Source organism: Camelus ferus, chromosome 3 (assembly GCF_009834535.1).
Source record: "Camelus ferus isolate YT-003-E chromosome 3, BCGSAC_Cfer_1.0, whole genome shotgun sequence".
NCBI lineage: Eukaryota > Metazoa > Chordata > Mammalia > Artiodactyla > Camelidae > Camelus > Camelus ferus.
This window is the reverse complement of record NC_045698.1, coordinates 82,345,113-82,365,153: the sequence shown is the minus strand read 5'-3', so window position 1 is coordinate 82,365,153 and position 20,041 is coordinate 82,345,113. Positions and strand designations below refer to the sequence as shown.

The following is a 20,041-nucleotide window of genomic DNA, read 5'->3' as shown; positions in this document are numbered from 1 at the left end:
TCTCCTCATTCCTCACACTTGTTCACAAATGAGAAGTTAGGTCCAGTAAGCTGTTATAACAAGTCCAAAGTCTCATCACACAAGTGTCTTAAGAGGGACGAGAATGCAGATCTCTGAGATCTCCACTGTGGAGACGTCCTCTCTGCGAGCAGCCCCTTGGGACAGCCTCCGTGTCCTTCTGCAGCCTAGCCCAGTGTTCCTGGATTTGATTTCTGTGACCCACATGGGCAGCCTAGTTCACTCGAGGTCATCACTAAGGTTTAGGTCAACACCCACTGACAACACAGGGATTCCTCCACTGTGCATATATTCCCTCGGGGATGTGGCAGGGAATACTGGCTGGTTGGGAACAAGGCTCAGGAATCTGGAATCCTATACCCCAGCCACAGATTTCATCTACAAAAATAAACTAGCATCTCTTCTAGTCTAATGTACTTATCACAAAGGGGTGTTTTCTTTGTATTACCCTGCCTTTCACTCCACCAAAAGCCCTCTGAATGCCCCAGCCCCTTCCCCTGCCCTAGACAGCCATTCTCCTGGAGGTCCTATCTATAGTAAACTAAACAAAATTCCTTAAGATCAACTGCCCTATTTTGTTTATTTATGTGCAGCTTCAAAGTCTTCACATTCCAGCACAGGCTGGAAGCCCCCTCTCCCACAGGGCCAAGTCTTGTCTGTCTGTCTGATGACAGTGGTAGCTGAGATTAACCCCCTGGGGTTGGGGGGGGATGCTGAGAAACCTTAGAGACACAGACAGGGAGGAAAGCCTGAGAGGTAGGACCCGGTCTCTGAGCGTGCTCCTACACTCCCAGCGTGCTGCTGCCCCACCATCCCTGATGGCCTACATGATGGACTTTCTGTGAGGCCATCCTTGCCCCAGAGGGGTGGGCTGTTGTCTTGATGGGGACTGAAAGGGCAAGACTTGTAAGGAGGAACAAGGAGCAGGGATGGTGTGTGTATAAAAGCTCCAGATCTTAATTTGGAAGCAGGAGCCAGGAGCCAGGTCTGGCCTGCCCCAGGATATCTCCCAGGAACCAAAGGTGTGGTGAGAAGCTCAGGGACACATTCACTGAGGGGTAAGAAGGTGTTAAGTTAGCGGAGAAGGGGCAGATCAACAATGGAAAGCACAGACCTATTCAGGTCAGGCCAGAATTTTGCCTTGGGATGTGCTCAAAGTCCACTTGGGGCTGCTTGTTAAAAACACACAGCACACAGCTAATCGCATTTCTCTACTTCCATGGCAGTCTTAGAGGTGAAACACTGAATTCCAACAGAAGGACCTTCTGAAAGCTGGAGAAATCAGCTAGGTATTTTTTTTTGTTCGTTTTTAAAGATATTTAAATGCTTAAAAATTTTTTTTATAGAGGTGGTGGGGATTGAACCCAGGACTCTACCACTGAGTTATACCTCCACCCACGCTTAGCTACATTTTTAATCAGGCTGTTTTTGGAGGTCTTTAAAGGAGCACTCTCATTCTCTGTCACCCACATGCAGCAAATAGCTGTTCTTAGCTAGAAATGTTTCTTGCCAAGTTTTGTTAAGGCCTGCTTATTGCTCCTAGCAGCACCCACAAAAACACCTGCATCACTGCATTTGCTTTGTTATCTTGAGTTTTCATAATGGAATTTCCTCCAGCAAGTACTCCTTCTCAGGTTCTCACCAAAGCCAGCTCCAAAGAGCTCCCCCAGGAACACACTTACTCTCGTAAAGACCAAGAACCAAAGGACCACAGGGGTCTGTGCCTTCAGGCTCCCAGGGAGACAAAGAACTTCACTGAAAGGATTCCAAAGAATGCAACCCCAATGGTAGTGGGATTTCAGAGCTCATTTACAGACAGACCACACAAATGAACATACGAAACTACCTTGTTTGGCAGAAAAAAGAGAGAGAGAGTGAGAGCGAGTGACAAAGTACTATGCAAACAAATGTAAACGGAAAATAAGGCGATGATGTGAATTTCTCATTACCTATGGTGGCAGCTCTGCTTTAGGAGGAAAGGAAAGAAGGGGCAAGAGAGTCAGGGATGAGTTAGTTTCCCCCACAAGATGGGACGACCTTGTACAAAGACCTCATGTTCTTTTCTCCTCAAGATACAGGCCACGGGTGATTAAAGGAGATGGCTGATGCAGGCACAGTCACTCTCCTCTCTCCTTAGCACTGGTCTCACCCTCATCAGAAAGTGAGATCCCAGGATTTGGCCTGTGTCCAGAGGACAACTGTCATAAGAGCTAAAGGAGATGGAAGGGGAAAAAAGCTGGAACTGGCTCATGGTAAAGCAAGAAGACAAAAAACGTAGGACCAACACTGTCCAAGTTAAGCTGTCTTGGATAATAACCAATTGCTCTCTCCTCACCAGGTAATCCTGTTTTCAAACTCATTTTAAGTAATATGAAATATTCAACCTTACAACTTTCATGGTGAGGTATGGTACTGAGAGCTGTGATCAAACACTTGGGGCTACAGAAATCATTTAACTATATTCCAATTAGCTTAGAAATGAATGTAGGGTAGCTTTACGAGATGGCAGGCTCTTGGGTTTAACCACTGGCAAAACCCAAAGGATCTGTTGCCATACTCAAACAGAGGAAGGCATTTTTGGCAGAAGACTCCTCTGAGACAAGAAGTCTGATCCTTTCTTGCCATGAGGCCTCTCTGGGTGGGGAGGACACACTCGGGAAACAACCAAGATGAACCCTGCTGAAACCGCTGCTGGAGGAGCCCACAGCACATGGCTTCCTCTTGGACCACTGCACTTGGACGTCTGGGCCAGTGTGTGGTTTGCATCCCAGCTGGGCAGGAAGGGGGTGGGCGAGGTGTTAGGAGGCAGATTCCCATCCAGGCTCTGGCACTGAGATGCTGAATAACCATGGACACCTGACTTGATTTCTCTGTCCTAAATTTCATCTGTAAAATGAGATGATTAGACTAGATCAAACAGCTTCTCATCTTGTGCCCCGTGAAAGCCAGATTCATTATAACTGTCCAAAACCTATCCCCTAATCGGACCTCTCACCAAGTCTCCAGCTCATCCTCCATCCTCTTTCTCATCAGCACTGTGGCTGTTTCTGGAACACCATGCCCACTCCCACCTCAGGACCTTGACATCTGCTTGCCCTCTGCCTGGAATGTTCTGACCCAGGACACTCACAGGTGTGGCTTCCTCACATCTTTCAAGTGAGTCTAATATCACATTCTCTGTGAAGATACACATTGCAGATCCCCTCACACACACATACACACACACACAATTTTTATCCTCCTATTCAACTTAAAACAGTTTTTTTTTCCTACTTAGCACTCAATAGTATCACCTGCTGTATATTTTACTTATTTCTTTATTGTCTGTCTCCCCCAGGAGAATGCTCTCCATGGGCAGGGAGTTCTCTCTGCTTTATTCACTGGCATATCCTTGTACCTGGGGGGGTCCCTGACACAGAGGAGGAGTTCAGTAAGTTGTGCGAAATGGATGCATACACTAATGAGTGAAAGGGAGGGCAGGAGTACAGCTCTCTCCCATGTCTTCCAGCTCTGAGGTCTGTGGGCTGCATTGTCTACGGCTGGAGGGCTCCCCTCTGCCACCTCTGTACAGGATGAACTCTATAACCACATGGAACAAGCCCGCCCCGAGACATCTGTGGTGTGCTTTCACTCTGCCGCAGATCCTCTCAGGGCTGCTTCCTTATGCTCCACGCTCTGAGCTGAAGGGCCACATACACCCTACACTCTCAGAAAGATCACAGCCTCCAAATGTGGTCTATGGGGAAATTCTTTATATTGGTACTCAGCTCCATTTTCTAGAGTCAAAATTAATACCATTTGAGGGAGCATCATTACATCCATCTCCTTTCTCTAACATTTCATCTGAAATCCCCAAGGGAAAGAGAAGCGAGCTCTACTGCCAAGAGACCACACTGTTCATCTCACCTGCAGTGAGAAGAGGCGGTGATGCTCCCGGTGCATTTCAGCCGGTTCCGCTAGGTGGCAACGTGGTCTGGGTATGCTCATATCCAAGGCTGAAGTTTACCAGCAGCACAGAGAACAGACGCCCCCCAGCCCCCGCCGCAGCACCCCTCCCATTGCCTGCTACACTTATCGCCTTGACCTCTCTTCACTTCCAGCCTGGCTATTTTCAACTAATAATTTACAGTTTGCTCTTGAATGGTTTATGCCTACTCATGAATACATTTAACTTAATCTCTCCAGCCTTGGAAGCTTGATGTATGCTTCTTTCTGCCAAAGCACATTATTTACACCCACCTCCCCGTAGAACTCTACCCCAAACTCACTTCTCCCACAAAACTCCCACAACCAAGCCTGGCTCTGATCCCAACTGTATATACACCATGATACACAGTCACAGACACGTAGCCATTTTTATATATCATACAGACTGTGCCTATATACAAACAGAAAGAAAGTTGACAGAGAATCACATGCACAGCTCTGGTCATCTGGTAGGCAAATGTACGTTTTATATAAATGATGTGCAGGTAACCACATACCATACAACAGAGGCCGTCACAGTGCTACAAAACAGCACTGGCTGCCAGGGGTTCAACCCATGGGCCAAGAAACTACATATATTAACACTCACCTATGTTTTCTAATTTCAAGTTCCTTTCTAGCATTCCATTTAAGGTCCCAAAAGTCTTGTCAGCATAAAAATTTTAGATAAACCTCAACAAATACTATCTACAGACTTGAGCAAAAGTGTTAAATACAAATATAACTTTATGGGCTATTTATTGTTTTTTAATTTTGGGGGGAGATAACTAGGTTTGTTTGTTTATTTAATCGAGGTACTGGGGATTGAACCCACGACCTTGGGCATGCTAAGTGGGCACTCTACCACTGAGCTACACCCTCCCCTCCTTTAAAGGCTATTTTAAATGCTTTCTTTATTTCAATCCTTGAAAACTTTTCCATTTTACCTTAAAAATAAAATTGTCTACTTGTAGAAGCATTAAGTAAGGCTGAAAACAAGCCTAAGGTGTATTTTAAAAGCACAAAAGCCCTTAAGTATGGGGTCAAATTGCTTACTGGCTGTTACGAGAAATGGTAGAGGCGATGTTCTGACAAGCATTTACGTGATGGGAGAATAGAAATAAACACCCTGGCTTTGCAAGTCTCCACGAGGTGTTACCGCCATTACCAGACCACTGGGAACCAGAGATGTCTGAGAGTTAATGAGCACAAAGAAATTCTAAGAAGGAAAAAGCAAGCAAAAAAGTTATCAATCATTTCAGAGCCCCCTTTCTGAAACATCTCAATCCTTCGTTTACTAATGAAACTGTTTACACGCAACCTTCAGATGCCATTTTTTTCCACCCACAGTACTCCAACCTCTCTCAGCTGAACACGCGTTCTCCACACTGAGAGTCACAGCAAAGGAAAAGCAGTGATTTATGGAACACAACCACTTTAAAGCCGTGACCAACGGTTATTTCCCTGTAGACAGTGACACCATGGTGCTTAGTCATCTCAACATTCCACCAGATTCCGACAAAGCTGTTACAACCAAGTGAGTCTCAGGGTAATTTTAACTCACCTAGTTTCAGCATTTTCCCCCGTGTCAATCAGTTTCACCGTCTTGGAAGAGTCACACGGACCAGAGGAACATACACAGCCTCCCTGTTGATGTTGTATCCTATGTCATCCACATCGCCGCCAGGGAGAGTCAGCCCTCCCCGAGAATAATTCAAAAGAATCTGTGCCGTCCTTTCGAAAAATCAGCCATAAGCTCACCAAACAAACGCACAGACGACACTGGTCAACAGCAGTCACTTTAAAAGTTGTCTTGCTTGTTATTCTGGGAGCTGGGTTTCGTCACCTATAGTGGAACGCATTATGTAGCCTTTAATTGTGAATCCAGAGAGGTCTCCACGTCCACAGTGGGGACGGACTGGTTGCTGCCTGCACTTGAACTACAGCCGCACAGAAACACAGGGATTACCTGTGATAGGTGAACAGGAGGTATTTTCAAAATCAAACAGAAACAGGAAGTCTAATGTTTCAACATGCTAGAAAAGAGTAACAGATACTTCAAAAAAAAAAAAAAAAAAAAGGGAGCAGCCCTAATCACAGATGCCTGAATAAAATTAAAAAAAAAATTTACACACACATAACTCATTCCTACCTGGCCAGTATAAACATGAATGTCTATTAATAGTAAGTATTGCTTAAAGGTGTTCTTGTTCTCAGGAGAATAAGAGAACAAAGTTTGGGCAACATTGCTACTTAAAATCATTATTCTTTTGCTTTTGAAGAGAATGTAAGGTTTTTATAGAGAATGGACACGTGACTACATCCAGGCACACTCAATACACACGTGTACATACATAGAGATACATGCATACATCCACTCTCAGTCTTTTTAGAAGCTTATTTATTTGCCTGGGGATTTGACAGTTGTCACCACCCACAAATCTTTCCCTTATCCATCTCCACCAGGCAAGGTTCTGCCAGTCCCACAGAGCCCACTGTAAGTGCACCACCTCAGTGAATCCTCTTCCAGAGGATCCCAATCAGGTGTTGGCATCTCAGCCTCTTCTTTTAACCCCCACAGCAAATGATTGAGCCTCCTTGGTAGCACTTTCTGAGTACCTGTCACAGTTGTCCTTATGTTATCTTTGGTGGCCTATCTAGCTTATCCCCGACTATGTGGTAAGTTTCTCGACTTCATTTTTATCTTCTGTAACAGTAACACTGCATTGCGCCTACTAGGTACTCAGCAAAAAAGATACCACGTGGAATGCAATGGACAAATGCTCTGGAATCTGCTAGTCCTGATTCAAATTCAGGCCACGCTGCCAGAATTTTGTAGACTTGGTTTTGTAGACTTTGCTTTGTAGACTTGCAAGTTACTTCACCTCTCTGAACAATTCTGTTCTATCAGAGGAGAAGAGCATCACCTACCTTATAGAAATGCCATCAAGATGTAGAGAACCATGGGAAGCAAATAACATACTGCCTGATGCCTAGCAAGCACTTGAATAGCAATAAGTATTGTTGACCTGAATTAAAATCAAATGCTTACTACTAATTTAGGTAAGTGGCTGAAAGAAATACCAAATAAATACCAACTGACAAATATATCACACATTTCTTATTTTCTTTAGTCTACATGATCATGCGAGTAACTCAGAGAGGTTTCATGTCTATACCTTAGCAACCATCCTTTTGTGTTCCATTGTGTTATCTCCTCAAATTCTTTTTTTCAAAACATTTTTTATTTATTTATAATCATTTTACAATGTTGTGTCAAATTCCAGTGTAGAGCAGAATTTTTCAGTTACACATGAACATATATATATTCATTGTCACATTTTTTTCTCTGTGAGCTACTGTAAGATCTTCTATATATTTCCCTGCGCTATACAGTATAATCTTGTTTATCTATTCTACAGTTTTGAAATTCCACTCTATCCCTTCCCACCCTCCGTCCCCTTGGCAACCACAAGTTTGTATTCTATGTCTATGAGTCTATTTCTGTTTTGTATTTATGCTTTGTTTGTGTTTTTTTTTTTTTAGATTCCACGTGTAAGCGATCTCATATGGTATTTTTCTTTCTCTTTCTGGCTTACTTCACTTAGAATGACTTCTCCAGGAGCATCCGTGTTGCTGCAAATGGCATTGTTGTTGGTTTTTATGGCTGAGTAGTATTCCCTTGTATAAATATACCACATCTTCTTTATCCAGTCACCTGTTGATGGACATTTAGGCTGTTTCCACGTCTTGGCTATTGTAAATAGTGCTGCTATGAACATTGGGGTGCAGGTGTCATCCTGAAGTAGGGTTCCTTCTGGATATATGCCCAGGAGCAGGATTCCTGGGTCATGTGGTAAGTCTATTCCTAGTCTTTTGAGGAATCTCCACACTGTTTTCCACAGTGGCTGCAACCAAACTGCTCTCCTCAAATTCTGACTGACCTCTTGATGCTATGACAACTTCATCAGGGACTAACAGTCAACGAAAATGCCAAGAGAAAACTCCTCCCAGAAGTGCAGGATTCGAAATCATACAGATTTCCCAAACCCTGATGCAGTGGCAATTCCAAGGAGAAGTAATAAAATGTAAAGAGCAGAAATGCTCAGAGATAGAGTCACAGACATAGAAAACAAGCTTGTTTACCAGGGGGGAAAGGAGGAGATGGGGAGGGAAAAATTGGGAGTTCAGGACTTGCAGATACTACCATATATAAAATAGGAAAACAACAAGGTCCAACTATATAGCATAGGGACCTATATTCAAAACCACGTAATGGCCTATAATGAAGAAAATATGAAAAGGAATATATATATGAAATATATATATGAAAAGGAATTGTATATTCCTTTAAACATATAGTATACACATTATGTATGTATATAGTGTATACACGAATATATGTGAATATATTATACATATATATGTATAAATGAATCACTATGCTGTACACCAGAAATTAACACATTATAAATCAACTATACATCAATAAAAAAATTTTTTTTAAAGAGCAGAAATGCTATATCTCAACAGAGGAACTGGTCTCTCACATTTTATTAAAATGTGGCCTTGGGGGCAGCTGCATGGGTAGGTGGCCACCAGTAACCACTCTGTTCACTCCTGCAGAGAGAGGATGAAGCAGCAAAGGGAAGCTGTGGGAAGGGAAGGCAGGAGGAAGAGTTTACAGCACCACATAAAAACACCTGCCAGCGTGGCAGCACAGCCCTCACACGTGCTCCAGGCATAATCAGGGAGGCAGCGATCCGGCCCTGACACCAGGCAAGGGCAGTGAAGGCTGCAAGTGTTAAAGACTCATGTATCAGCTGGGCACCTCCACACCCAGGAGGACCAATCCTGATTCTGGAGAGGGCACTCCACCAACGGGAGAATAAAGAGGAACATGTCCGGATGGGCTACAAATCAGGCAGGAGGTCATTTCCTCAGACATTCCCCCCCCCTTACTTGAGATAAGAATGCCCAGGTCTTACGTGGTCAGAACTCTCCAAAGTTTGCCATTTAAAGCAGTCCCTGCAGCTGTCATTTTAAATTCTGCTCATCTTGAACTTCATTTGGGAAGAAGGAAGAATCACAGACAGAGGCTAAAGATTCGGGAGAGTGGGGAGCAGTCAAAATTAACAGTAGAGCCTTACATAACAATGTATCTAACTTGTTTTAGTTCCTTTTATAAATAGGAATACAGCTCTCTCATGCTTCCCTAGGATTCGCAATTAGGACATTCTCAGCAGATTTATGGATCAACACTTCTGACGGCTGCCCAGTGCAGATGCATCACCCGTGCTTTGAAGCAGGGAGAGAGGAGGCAGCTGGGATTTCTAGTCCTGGAAACCCCATGTGATGGCCCAGTGGTCGAGGAATATGTCCAGAGCTCACTTTATTAAGGCGACTGGTGCTCAGGACTGCACATAGCTCTCTCTCTGGTGAGCTCAGCTCTGCAGCTGAAGCAAGATACCGTTCAGCATGCCAGCACCCCCGGCCCCCTGCCCCTGGGAGTGCAACTGGCACTGCTGGTGACGGAGGCACTTGGAGCTTCATGGTGACACTAAATAAGCCATCGTTAGGAAAGTCGGGGTGCATCTTATCTGGTATTTCCTCTCCATCTCTCTGTCCCCACATGACGGCGGCTCTTAGAAAACCAGAGCCTCCTCCTGAGCATACATGCTTTCCACGTTTATCTACGCATCTCAAGCCAGGCACTATCACATCAGTCATTTCACTGTCCCCACACCCAGGGAGAGTGGGTGGCAATTTCCGAAGAAGTTAAGGAGCATATTCAACAGGGCCCGGCAAGACAGGGCAGGGCTGAGAAGAGAAGCCGCGAGATCGAAGCCATGGGGCCCAGGACAAACTCCAGAACACGTGCTCTCCCTCTGGCCTAGTTTCATTGACTGCTTATTACATCCCCCAAGAAAAACGAAATTTCCTCTACAGCCTCCCACAGCCTTATCTGCAGCACATTTAACAAAACCACCAAAAGGATAACGCAATTCACGACTGCATGAAAATGTGTGCCTTCATTTGTTTATTTCAACTAACTCTACAGGCTGGGGACAGAACAGGAAATGTCTGCAGAGCACCTCGATCTTTGCTCTTTGGCCTTCTCAAGGTGCTCCCGAGTCTCTAGGGCATGAGTCAGGGCTGCCAAGAGCAGTGCTGCTTTCTTTCTGCTTAATCTTCCCGTCCCCTCATCAGCCACCTCCAGATCCTCCTCTTTGGCCTTCTCCCAGCCACCTCAATGCTTTCAGTGGCCTCCCTAAAACCAGAGCCCCAAACAAAGCCTCCTTCTTGATTCAACTTGCTTCTCTCTGTCCTTCAGCTCTTCTTCATGGAGGAGGGAGTGATTGGCAAAACACAAAGAAAGGCAGACTAAGGGGGATTATTCTAGGAGACTCAGTGCCTGAGGTTAGTAAGTTGCCCCAGAAGCATCTCCCAGGTGGAATCAGAGAGACAGCGACAGTCAGACTCGCCCTCTCTCCACAAGAGACCCTGTGCCAGCAGAGGAGCGCGTGGTTCATGTCTGGGCGAGGGTGGGGATATCCCACAGGCTGAGTACCCGCTAGAAGCCGAGCAGGGTGCGTGATGACTTCCCTAAGTTCACTCAGTCCTCATCGAAACTCTGGGAGGTGGGCACCATCATCCCCAGGTGGCAGGCGAGGAAACCGAGCTCTGTAAGTTTAACACACCTGCTCAGTGTAGTGCCAAAATATGAAGGTATCTCTTATTCCAAACCTGTTGGCTTTTATCTCTCTCTTTTAAAAAAATTTTTATTTTATTTTATTAATGGAGGTACGGGGGGATTGGACCCAGGACCTTGTGCATGCTAAGCACGTGCTCCACCATTGAGCTCTACCCTCCTCTCTGGCTTTTTTCCCCTTCATATCCTATCACAAAAGTGTCCTTGGTTCACCAGACAGTAAGCACAAACAGGGGAATGTCTGGAAAATAAAAAGAACACCTGGCCACCCACCTTTCAAGGTCAGGCAGAGCAGGGAGTTCAGCTCAGTGAACAGGAGCTGCTGGGGGCTGAGGGGAGAGAGCTCAAGTCCATCAGTCACGCTGACTGCCATTCACAGCCTCCCGCTAGGTGGGCTGCATAAAAGCAGGAAGGACAGACTTTTCTATCACATAGTGTTTCTATTTTTGAAGTATACATTTTATAACATGTTACTCAGAAGCAAATAAACAAAAAAATGAATAACTAACTAAATAACCGGGAGCTGGTTAGCAGCACAGCTGTGGCAAGTGCCAGAGGCTAGGACTCCAGAATGAGCATTTATGTCTGTCTTCCTATGATGCAGGCTCAAATCTCTCCTCACGCTTGCACCACCACTGAAAACACTAAATCAGCCTTAACAAAGCAAAGAAACACTGAGCGCTTATTGCAACAAATACGCTGGCACTTGAAGGTGGTTTCACGTTCTGCAGAGCTGAATATAAACAGAAGTCCTGACATTTTATAGCATTCTTCCATCGCAAACTTTCGTGTAAAACTGAACATGATCCCTTGTAATAAAATACTAACCTGATTAAACTCTAAATTTGCCAAGAAAAACGCTCCAATTGTAGAGTAAATTTCTCTATAAATCTCTAGAATTTCTAGTTAATGCGCAACATATGACATTTCCCAAGTCAAATTCCTCATCCTGCCTCCGTTGCCAAACCTGATCATTTTCCTCTCTGTTGTAACCTCTCTGGATCCGATCATCACCCTGTTACCCGGTCATCACTGATTCCTCTCTTGGTTTGGATGGTCTCTCATTCACCAAGGTCTGCTGTCTTTCCATCTGTGCCTCTCCCATTCTCATTTGGATTTAATTTGATTAAACCCTTCACTCTCAAGGTAACAGCAGGTGTTTCCCTGAGAAGACAACTTTCAGAGAAGGACATGAAAGCCTGCCCTCCATTCCCCTTTAGGGTACAGAGAGCTGTCATTATGTAGTTATATCCATGTGGCTATTTTGAAACTTAAATAAAAAAAAAGGGTTTCAGAAACATTTTAATTTAGAGAGCTATCAGAAATTACAGCATGTACTGAGTAAAGTTGCTCTTTGACTTTTGCCCCCAGGAAACACTGACATCAGTTTTGACCACTTGCAGGGGAAGGATAATGTGTCACCAAGTCATATGTGGACCCAGAGCCCCCACACTCAGGCACCCAACAATCAGCATTTGTCTTCTGCTCCATCCTCCTCAGTCTAACAACTGAACAAATTTACTGAATGACAAGCTGACATCAGACAAGTTTCTCCCACTTGGTGACCGAGGAGCAGATGTTGCCAGCAAACCTACCTCTCATCCCCTGGAGAGATGTCCGAGCCCCATTTTCCCTTCCCACTAAGCAGTCCTGCTCCTAAAGACGATGAGGGGCCCCAGGAGCCCGGAGTGTCATATTCTGTGGTATATTTCTATCTTCCCTCCTCCATCCTCTTGTCACCCAAAGCCTTTCAGGATGAAGGAGGGCATGTGAGCAAGTTTAATCTAGAAAATGCTCACAAGTACATCACAGGGATGGGCTGAAACTAAACTCCTATGCTCCCTTACCCACAACAGCTTCTTTTCTTGGGCTCCATATCTCACCTTCCCCTCAGCCATTCAGACTTGAACATCAGTGTCCTTCTGGACCTCATTTGCCCTGCCAGCCGCCGGCTCTCACGTTTCCCCACCTCCGGGCGCGTCTGCCACCTTGCCCTCATCCCAGCCCCTTTGCCCAGCCTACGTCAGGCGTGTCTGCAGGCCTGAACGTCCTGCTCCTTTCACTCAGTTGCCCTCATGGCACATCTTCCTAAAGCACAGCTCCATCGCCATCACATCACCATCTGTGCCTAGAACAGAGTTTAACAAGTGCTTCCACATCCCGGCTTTAGCATGCCACTCTCCAACGAGGAAGGCATGATGCATCCCAGCTGCTAGTGGACCAGAGTCCGTGCTGTCAGCACAGGACTTAGGGTGGTCCTCGCCATGCTTAGCACTGGGCTACTTCTGGGCCTCTGCTCACCCGCATTCCTTGGACTCCAGGGTCCTTTCCACCATCATCAGCTACAAAATACAAGCAGTCTCCCAAGGCTCTGCTCCCATGAGGCCTGTCATGACGCCTGCAGCCAGATGCCAGCTCCTACTCCATCTTCCTCTGCAACTTGGAAGCTTCCTTACAACACTGAGTCTGTTTTGCTCCAAGGGATGGCTAATGCTAAATGCATCTCATCATCCCATTACACGGCACCTTCCTAGGTAACAGGGAGATTTCTTCATTCATTCAACAAAGGCAGCCTGCACTTATCTAGTACCTACTGCATGCCAGGTGCTGACTGAGGCGTTGGGTACGTGATGGGAAATGATACACAAGTGGACTGATACTCAGTGGGAGAAAGATATGGCAGCCGATTAAACACCTGAGTAGCTAAGGACAGGCTGTGAGAGGTGCTGGGATGGGAATGAGCAGGGCCTTGTGATGAGACTGCTCTGGCAGAGAGGGCATCGGAGGTGTATGCCAAAAGCCAGAAAAAGAGCGGAATGAGCAACGGGAAGAGCGGGTGTTCCAGCCTGAGACAGGACAAGTAGGGCCGCCCCAGGGAGAGGAGCGGAAAGGGGGCTGGTGTGGCCGCAGAGCAGGGAGCCCAGGGAAAAGCAGCTGGGAGGCAGGCGAAGGGCAGAATAGGTAGGGCCACACAGGGCTCAGTGATAAGCTTACATGCTGGGAATGGAAAACAGGACCAGTGGCTGGAAGGCAAAGTAGCAATAAAGATCAAAACCTTAAAACTCCTCATACCCTTTGAACCACTTCCAGTAACACATCCAATGAAACAGAGACAAGTGTGGACAGCTGCTAAGTGCAAGGGAGTCGTGCGGCGTCATGACAATGGTGAAGTCCGGAAACAGCTCAACTACCCAAATGGGGGATTTGTTAAGCGAATTACAACACATCTATAAAATGACATGTAATATCGTCTTTAAAAACGATTTTGTAGAGTAATTAATAACATGAGAACTCTTCACAAAGGCTACAAAGCAGTATGTAAAAGTAAAAAATCATATTAAGTACTACATAATTTTTGTAAAGAAAAACTTACAGGCATTCAGAAAAATGTTTTTCCTTTTTTTTAAATTAATTAATTATTTTAAAAAATTGATGTATAGTGAATTTTTAATGTTGTGTTAATTTCTGGTGTACAGCACAGTGATTCAGTTATATATATATATAAAGAATAAAATATATATATATAAAAGAATATATATATATTCTTTTCACATTCTTTTTCATTATAGGCTATTACAAGGTATTGAATATAGTTCCCTGTGCTGTACAGTAGGACCTTGTTGTTTATTTTATACATAGTAGTCAGTATCTGTAAATCCCAAAATCCCAATTTATCCCGCCCCACAAAATGTTTTTTTCTGAGTGCTGAAATTAAGGAGTAACTTTTGTTTTTTTCATCTTTTACTTTTCTGTTAAATTGTAGTTGATCAATATACTACAGCACCGTGTGATGCTTTCATAAAGGGGAAAACAAGGTTTTTAAAAAGCTGTGAGTAACAAGAAGGTACAGCAGGGGAGACAGCCTGCGAGATCACAGAAATAAAAGAGGCTGCTGATGGGGAGCTGGCCAGGGCAGTCTTCTATCTTTTTAGAAACTTCAGAGCAAACAGAAAAACAAACCAAAAAACTCCCTAGAACTCCCGGGCAGGAAGTGTGTCACTCCTTTCTTGTTGATCCCTCTGACTCAGCACTGACTGTCAGGCCCCTCGGATCCTCCTTGTGGAGAAGTGAGAGGTAGGAGTTCTGAGCGGATGGAGACTTAGAGACCTCACCCAGGAGCTCCCAGCCCTGGGGCTGAAGTTTGAGAAGCCAACCTGGATCTTCCAAAGAAGAAGCTTTTCATCATTCCTCTTTAGATTCATTACAACTGAGACACAACACTCTCACTCCTATTATTACAGGTTAAACATGATTACATTTTTGTCTGTTTCTCTTAAACAAGATTTACTGTGCAAGATCCAAACACACTGTGGTGTGCGAGCCTTCTTCCCAAACAGGTTTGAAAATTTAATAAACAGTTCAGACAAGTCGCAACAAGTCCCGGTATTCTGATCTTGGCTTATGCATACCCAAGTTGAAAAGGTGAAAAAGTTCCAAGGCCCATTCAGCCAGCGTGCCTCCTCACTGGCCACTGGGTCACCCAAGTGGTTTGGTTCCTACGTCCTATTTGGCAGCCTCGTAGGCTCAGCACTCAAGGGCCACTCGGAGAACACAGACAGAAAGTGATTTGCTAGAAGAATCTCACTTCTTTTCTTTCTATTTTTAATAATCCCCTGGAAGTAACAGAGCTGAGGGAAACATATATGTAGGGCTATACAAGAAAACAGAATTTTTTGACTCTGGAAGAACCTTAAAAATTTTAAGACAAATTAAATCAGAATTTGAGGACCTTGACAATGACAATCCTGGGCTTCTGCCTTCCCACATTCATTCAACAGATATTTACTGAAGCCTTACTGTGCCCCAGGGGAGCCCCTAGAGTAAATAATAAACAAGGGGGCCACAAGGCATGGAGGATGTACTGGGGAGGTGGGATGGGGTGTGGAGGGAAGGGAGGCAGATACTTCCAAGATATTCTAACAGGGACACAGCCAATTTGAGAACAGATTATTAAGGATCTTAACAAGCCCTGTTAAAAATTTAGACTTCATCAAAAACTCTAATAAGGCATCTTAAGCAGATGATGACATATTAAGGTGGATATTTTACAAAGACCAACAGCAGCACAGGACGCCAGACTGGTATGGAGGTAGGAGCAGGCATGTCACCTGACCTTGAAAGAATTCAGGTAAGAGATGATGGTGGTGACCTGGTCTTAGTGGGTGGCAGTAGGCTATGACAAGGAGAGTACAGATTCTACAGCTATCTAATGGGACAACTGACAATATCAGCAATTGACTGAGATATCAGAAGATGCCTTCTGGGTTTCTGGATGGTCAATTGGATCATTTATTAGGGGGAAAACTTGAAGAGAAGGTAAATTCAGCTTACTTCACATTGAGTTTGAGTTGCCTGTGAGATATCCAAGTACTGATGAAAACACTTCAGAGCTGTACATACAAGTCTCAGTTAGGCTTGAAATACAAATATGGAAGTTGTTACCATGCAGAGAATCTGAAAAGCCCTAGGAATGGATGCGGTCACCAACAGAGAGGGCAGAACAGGAAGAGCAGAGAACCCAGACAACACCCTCAGAAATACCAGCATTTAAGGGATGGACAAAGAGGAAGGAGCCTGCAGAGGAGACGGAGCAGGGACAGAGAGAGAAGGAAGAAGGAAATCCGGAGGGTAGATTGTCAAGGAAAAGCCTGCATAGAGAAAACTGGAGCTGTAGGGACTTGTGCTGAGCAGTCAAGGAGAGGACTGAATGGTGGCTGTCCACCCACCATTAAAATGCCAGGCGCTGCTCTACCTCTTCCCCACCCGTCGATATTTTTAGAATCATCTTGAGCAGGCAGGGGCCAAATGGGAGGCAGCAGAAGAGAGAAGGTTCTGAGATAAACCTGGCAGTAGATCCTGGCCATAGCCAGCACGGTCTGCTCAGGGGCTGGAAAATGGGCCAAGGGCAACAGAAGTGACCAAATACAAGGTTACACAAGTGGCACTCCGTTGTTCAGTCCCAAGTATTTATTGGTCATCTACTGGGTATGGGCACTGTTTACAGTGCTGAGGGCAGAGCATTGACAGAAGTTCTGGTAAAACAGCCAGAAAAACAGGATGTCAAGCAGAGATAAATGCTGTGGAAAGAAAATAATCAACCAGAAGAAAGATATAGAGTGATGGAGAGAGAGCAGCATTTTGGGTGGGCCTTCTCCTGGGGTGAGAGCTGAGCAAAACCTGAGAAGGGTGAGGGAGAGAGCCAAGGAACAAGCTGAGGGGAAGGGCCTTCCAGGCAGAGGGAAGGGTGGGTGCAAAGGCTCTGAGGTCGGATCAAGCTCGGAAAGTTTGAGGAACCAGCAAGGCAGTGTGGTCCAATGTGAAGTTGGAGAGTTGGGCCAGGGCCTCGTCAAGGGAGCATTGTAGCTCATGGTAAGAAGTGTAGACTTGATCGATTATGACAGGAAGGCACAGAAGGGATGAGAGCAAGGGAATGACATGGTCTGATGGGTTTTCTAAGACCACCCTGATGACATGAGAAGTGGCTGAGTGGGACAGGCAAGGGCTCAGTGGGAGTTAGGAGGCTACTGAGGCCACTGAGATGAGACATGGTGGTAGGCGGAGAAGTGGTGAGATGGGGGATATACATATTTGGAAGAGAAATAGATAGGACTTGCTGTTGGATTAGCTGTGGGATGCTGCAGGGCTATGCTTTTAGCCTGAGAGCTAAGTATACAAATGTGTTGACAGAGAAGGACAAACCCAGGGGAGGAGTTGGTTTGGGGAGAGGAGAGAGGGGTGGAATCAAGATGTCTATTCCTAGAGGAACTTTAATGAAAGAGGCAAGAGAATAATCAAGTCTGGAATTCAGAAGAGATGTGTGACAGACTTGACTTTGGGAGTCATTAGCTAGTTTTTGGAATCTATTCTGTGGGACTAAATGAAATCACCTGGATTCTCCATCCTGGCCACGTGATAGTGCAGGTAACAGGAACAAAGACAAACAAGCAAAACCAAAATTTAAAATCTGATGCCCAGGAGTCCTCCCCACCCGGAGACTGAATTAATCAGACTTGAGTGAGACCAGCCCCTCCCCCACTTTTCCCAGCAGCCCAAGCCAGGTAAAGAACCACTGTCCAGAGGGTGTGGAGAATGCAGAGGCCCTTGGAAGGAGGCATTAAGGTGGAAGGAGGAAAGGTGGGCGTGATGCCCTGGAAGCCAAGTCAATAAAGTGTTTTAGGAGGAGGGAGGGATAAACGATGCGGAATCCTGCTGATGCTGATGGGATGAGGATGGAGAAGTGGTCATGAGGTTCGTAAAAATAGAAGTCTCTGGTGACCCTGACAGGAACGGTTTTGGAGGAGTGGAGGGGTGAGGAGGGCTAAGAGAAAGGGAGATCGCATGCAGAGATTCCTCCTTGGGAAAGTTCCACCGGAACTGAGAACAAAGGAGTAGGGTGAGAGCTGGAAGACTACATTGGATTGAGGAATTTTTTTTCCACTTGTTTTTTTTTTTTTTTCCCTCTGAGTCTCAACGTGCTGACATTTTTGGCACGAGTGCATTCTTCTTTGCATTATTTGCTTTCATTTGCTTTTTAGGATGGGTGATTAAAAAGCATGAGTGATGAGGATGTCCCCACACAGAGAAAGAAAATGATGTCGTAGAAGAGGGGGTATAGTTGCAGGAGGATTTGCAGAAGTTGGAGAGACAAAGCCATCACGGACCCTGAACTAATGAAGATGAAATTCCCCTTCAAATGACAGGGGTCCTCCTTTCTCATTACTCAAAGGCGGTAATGTGTCCTAAAAAGATCACAGGATGGCTAGACTGGAATGGAACTTAAAGAACATCTAGTCCAATGTCCACTCTAAGTCCCCTGCTAGAATCCCGTGTCCCATCCCATTCATGGTCCTGACAACCTCCGATAGAAGGAAATCTCGACACCTCTTCGCTCCATTCATTCCTCCTCCTCTCCTCTTCACTACTCCATGGTTCAAGATCTCTTTAGACACCCCTTGAACGAAGCCAGAGTCTGTTTTCCTGTATTTCAATCCACCAGCCCTGGCTCCCTGCTGTCAGAATACACAGAACATGCATAATCCCTCTTTTATGTCTTTCAAACATTCGAAAACTATTAACTCTTGCCCCATCCTGTTACTCCCCTACTCCCCAAACTAAATCAGTTCTTTTTACATGTCTTGACAAACAGTTCCCCATTCCCGGAAATATCTAGACAGGGGCCACCAACCAACCCAGTTGTTCTTTAATGTAGGTGTAGACAAACAATGCAATAAAAGTTACACCAATACGTATACAAATAGCCACAATAACCCTGGTTTCCAAGAACTAGAATAGCTCAGGGCAATTTCTACTTCAAGGTTTGGGCTTGATCTATTTCAATCCCCTAAGCACTAATTTACTTCTTCTCCTCCCCATCCGTCCCCCAACCCCAGCAGAGAATAGCCCCCACTCTCCCCAACACACACACCGACCATGTATGCACACTCAGACTCATTTACTATTTTAAAAATTTAATTTTATTTTAGAATTTATTTATTTATTTAAATTAAAGAGTCTGCAATGTTGTGTTAATTTCTGGTGTACAGCATAGTGATTCAGTTATATATATATATAAAGAATAAAATATATATATATTTATATATTCTTTTCACATTCTTTTTCATTATAGGCTATTACAAGGTATTGAATATAGTTCCCTGTGCTATACAGTAGGACTTTGCTGTTTATCTATTTTATATATAGTAGCTAGCATCTGCAAATTCCAAACTCCCAATTTATCCCTCCACCCCTCCCCCATTTCCCCTAACCTCATAACCACAAATTTGTTTTCTATGTCTGTGAGTCTGTTTCTGTTTTGTAAATAAGTTCATTTGTCTCATTTTTTAGATTGCACATATAAGTGATATCATATGGTATTTTTCTTTCTCCTGGCTTACTTCACTTAGCATGATGATCTCAGCTATGTACTATTAAGAACACCTGTTATTAAGCATACCTTGTAATGGTTCTTATGGCAATCAGGTTTTTAGTAAATTCTACACCATAAATTTGGATTGATTTTCTGCAAACTTCATTTAACAAAACTCCAAAGTCAAAAGAAAAACCTAAATGGTTATATATCCGAAGGAAACTTTAAAAAATGCAATTGTACATCACTTTAAAAGCACAGCTATGAAGAAAACAGGCTTAGATTAAAATTAAAGTATCCTGTGGATTATGGAGTCACCGCCACAACCTGATGAAGAAACAGGATATGTTATTCCAACACAGAAGTTTGGAGATTCACGCCAAATATTACATGAGCTGTTATTTTTCTAAGTCTTAATTTAAAACATTCCAACCACTAGGTGTAAAAGGGACTCAGCACACAAGAGTGTTGGCATAGTA

General features: G+C 44.6%; 1 protein-coding gene across 2 annotated transcripts in view; it reads right to left on the bottom strand.

Annotated features, from left to right (window-relative positions):
• TNFAIP8 (TNF alpha induced protein 8) overlaps positions 1-20,041 on the bottom strand; it is a 120,481-nt gene that overhangs the window by 56,668 nt on the left and 43,772 nt on the right. The window contains exon 1 of one of the 2 annotated variants that reach the window (XM_032476567.1): positions 5,549-5,951. The exons of the other annotated variant lie outside the window; for it this stretch is intronic. Within the exon in view, the coding sequence (XP_032332458.1) occupies positions 5,549-5,561 (13 nt within the window). The 5' untranslated portion in view covers positions 5,562-5,951. Of the gene's footprint in view, positions 1-5,548; positions 5,952-20,041 lie in introns of those variants that run through there. 2 annotated transcript variants of the gene reach the window in all.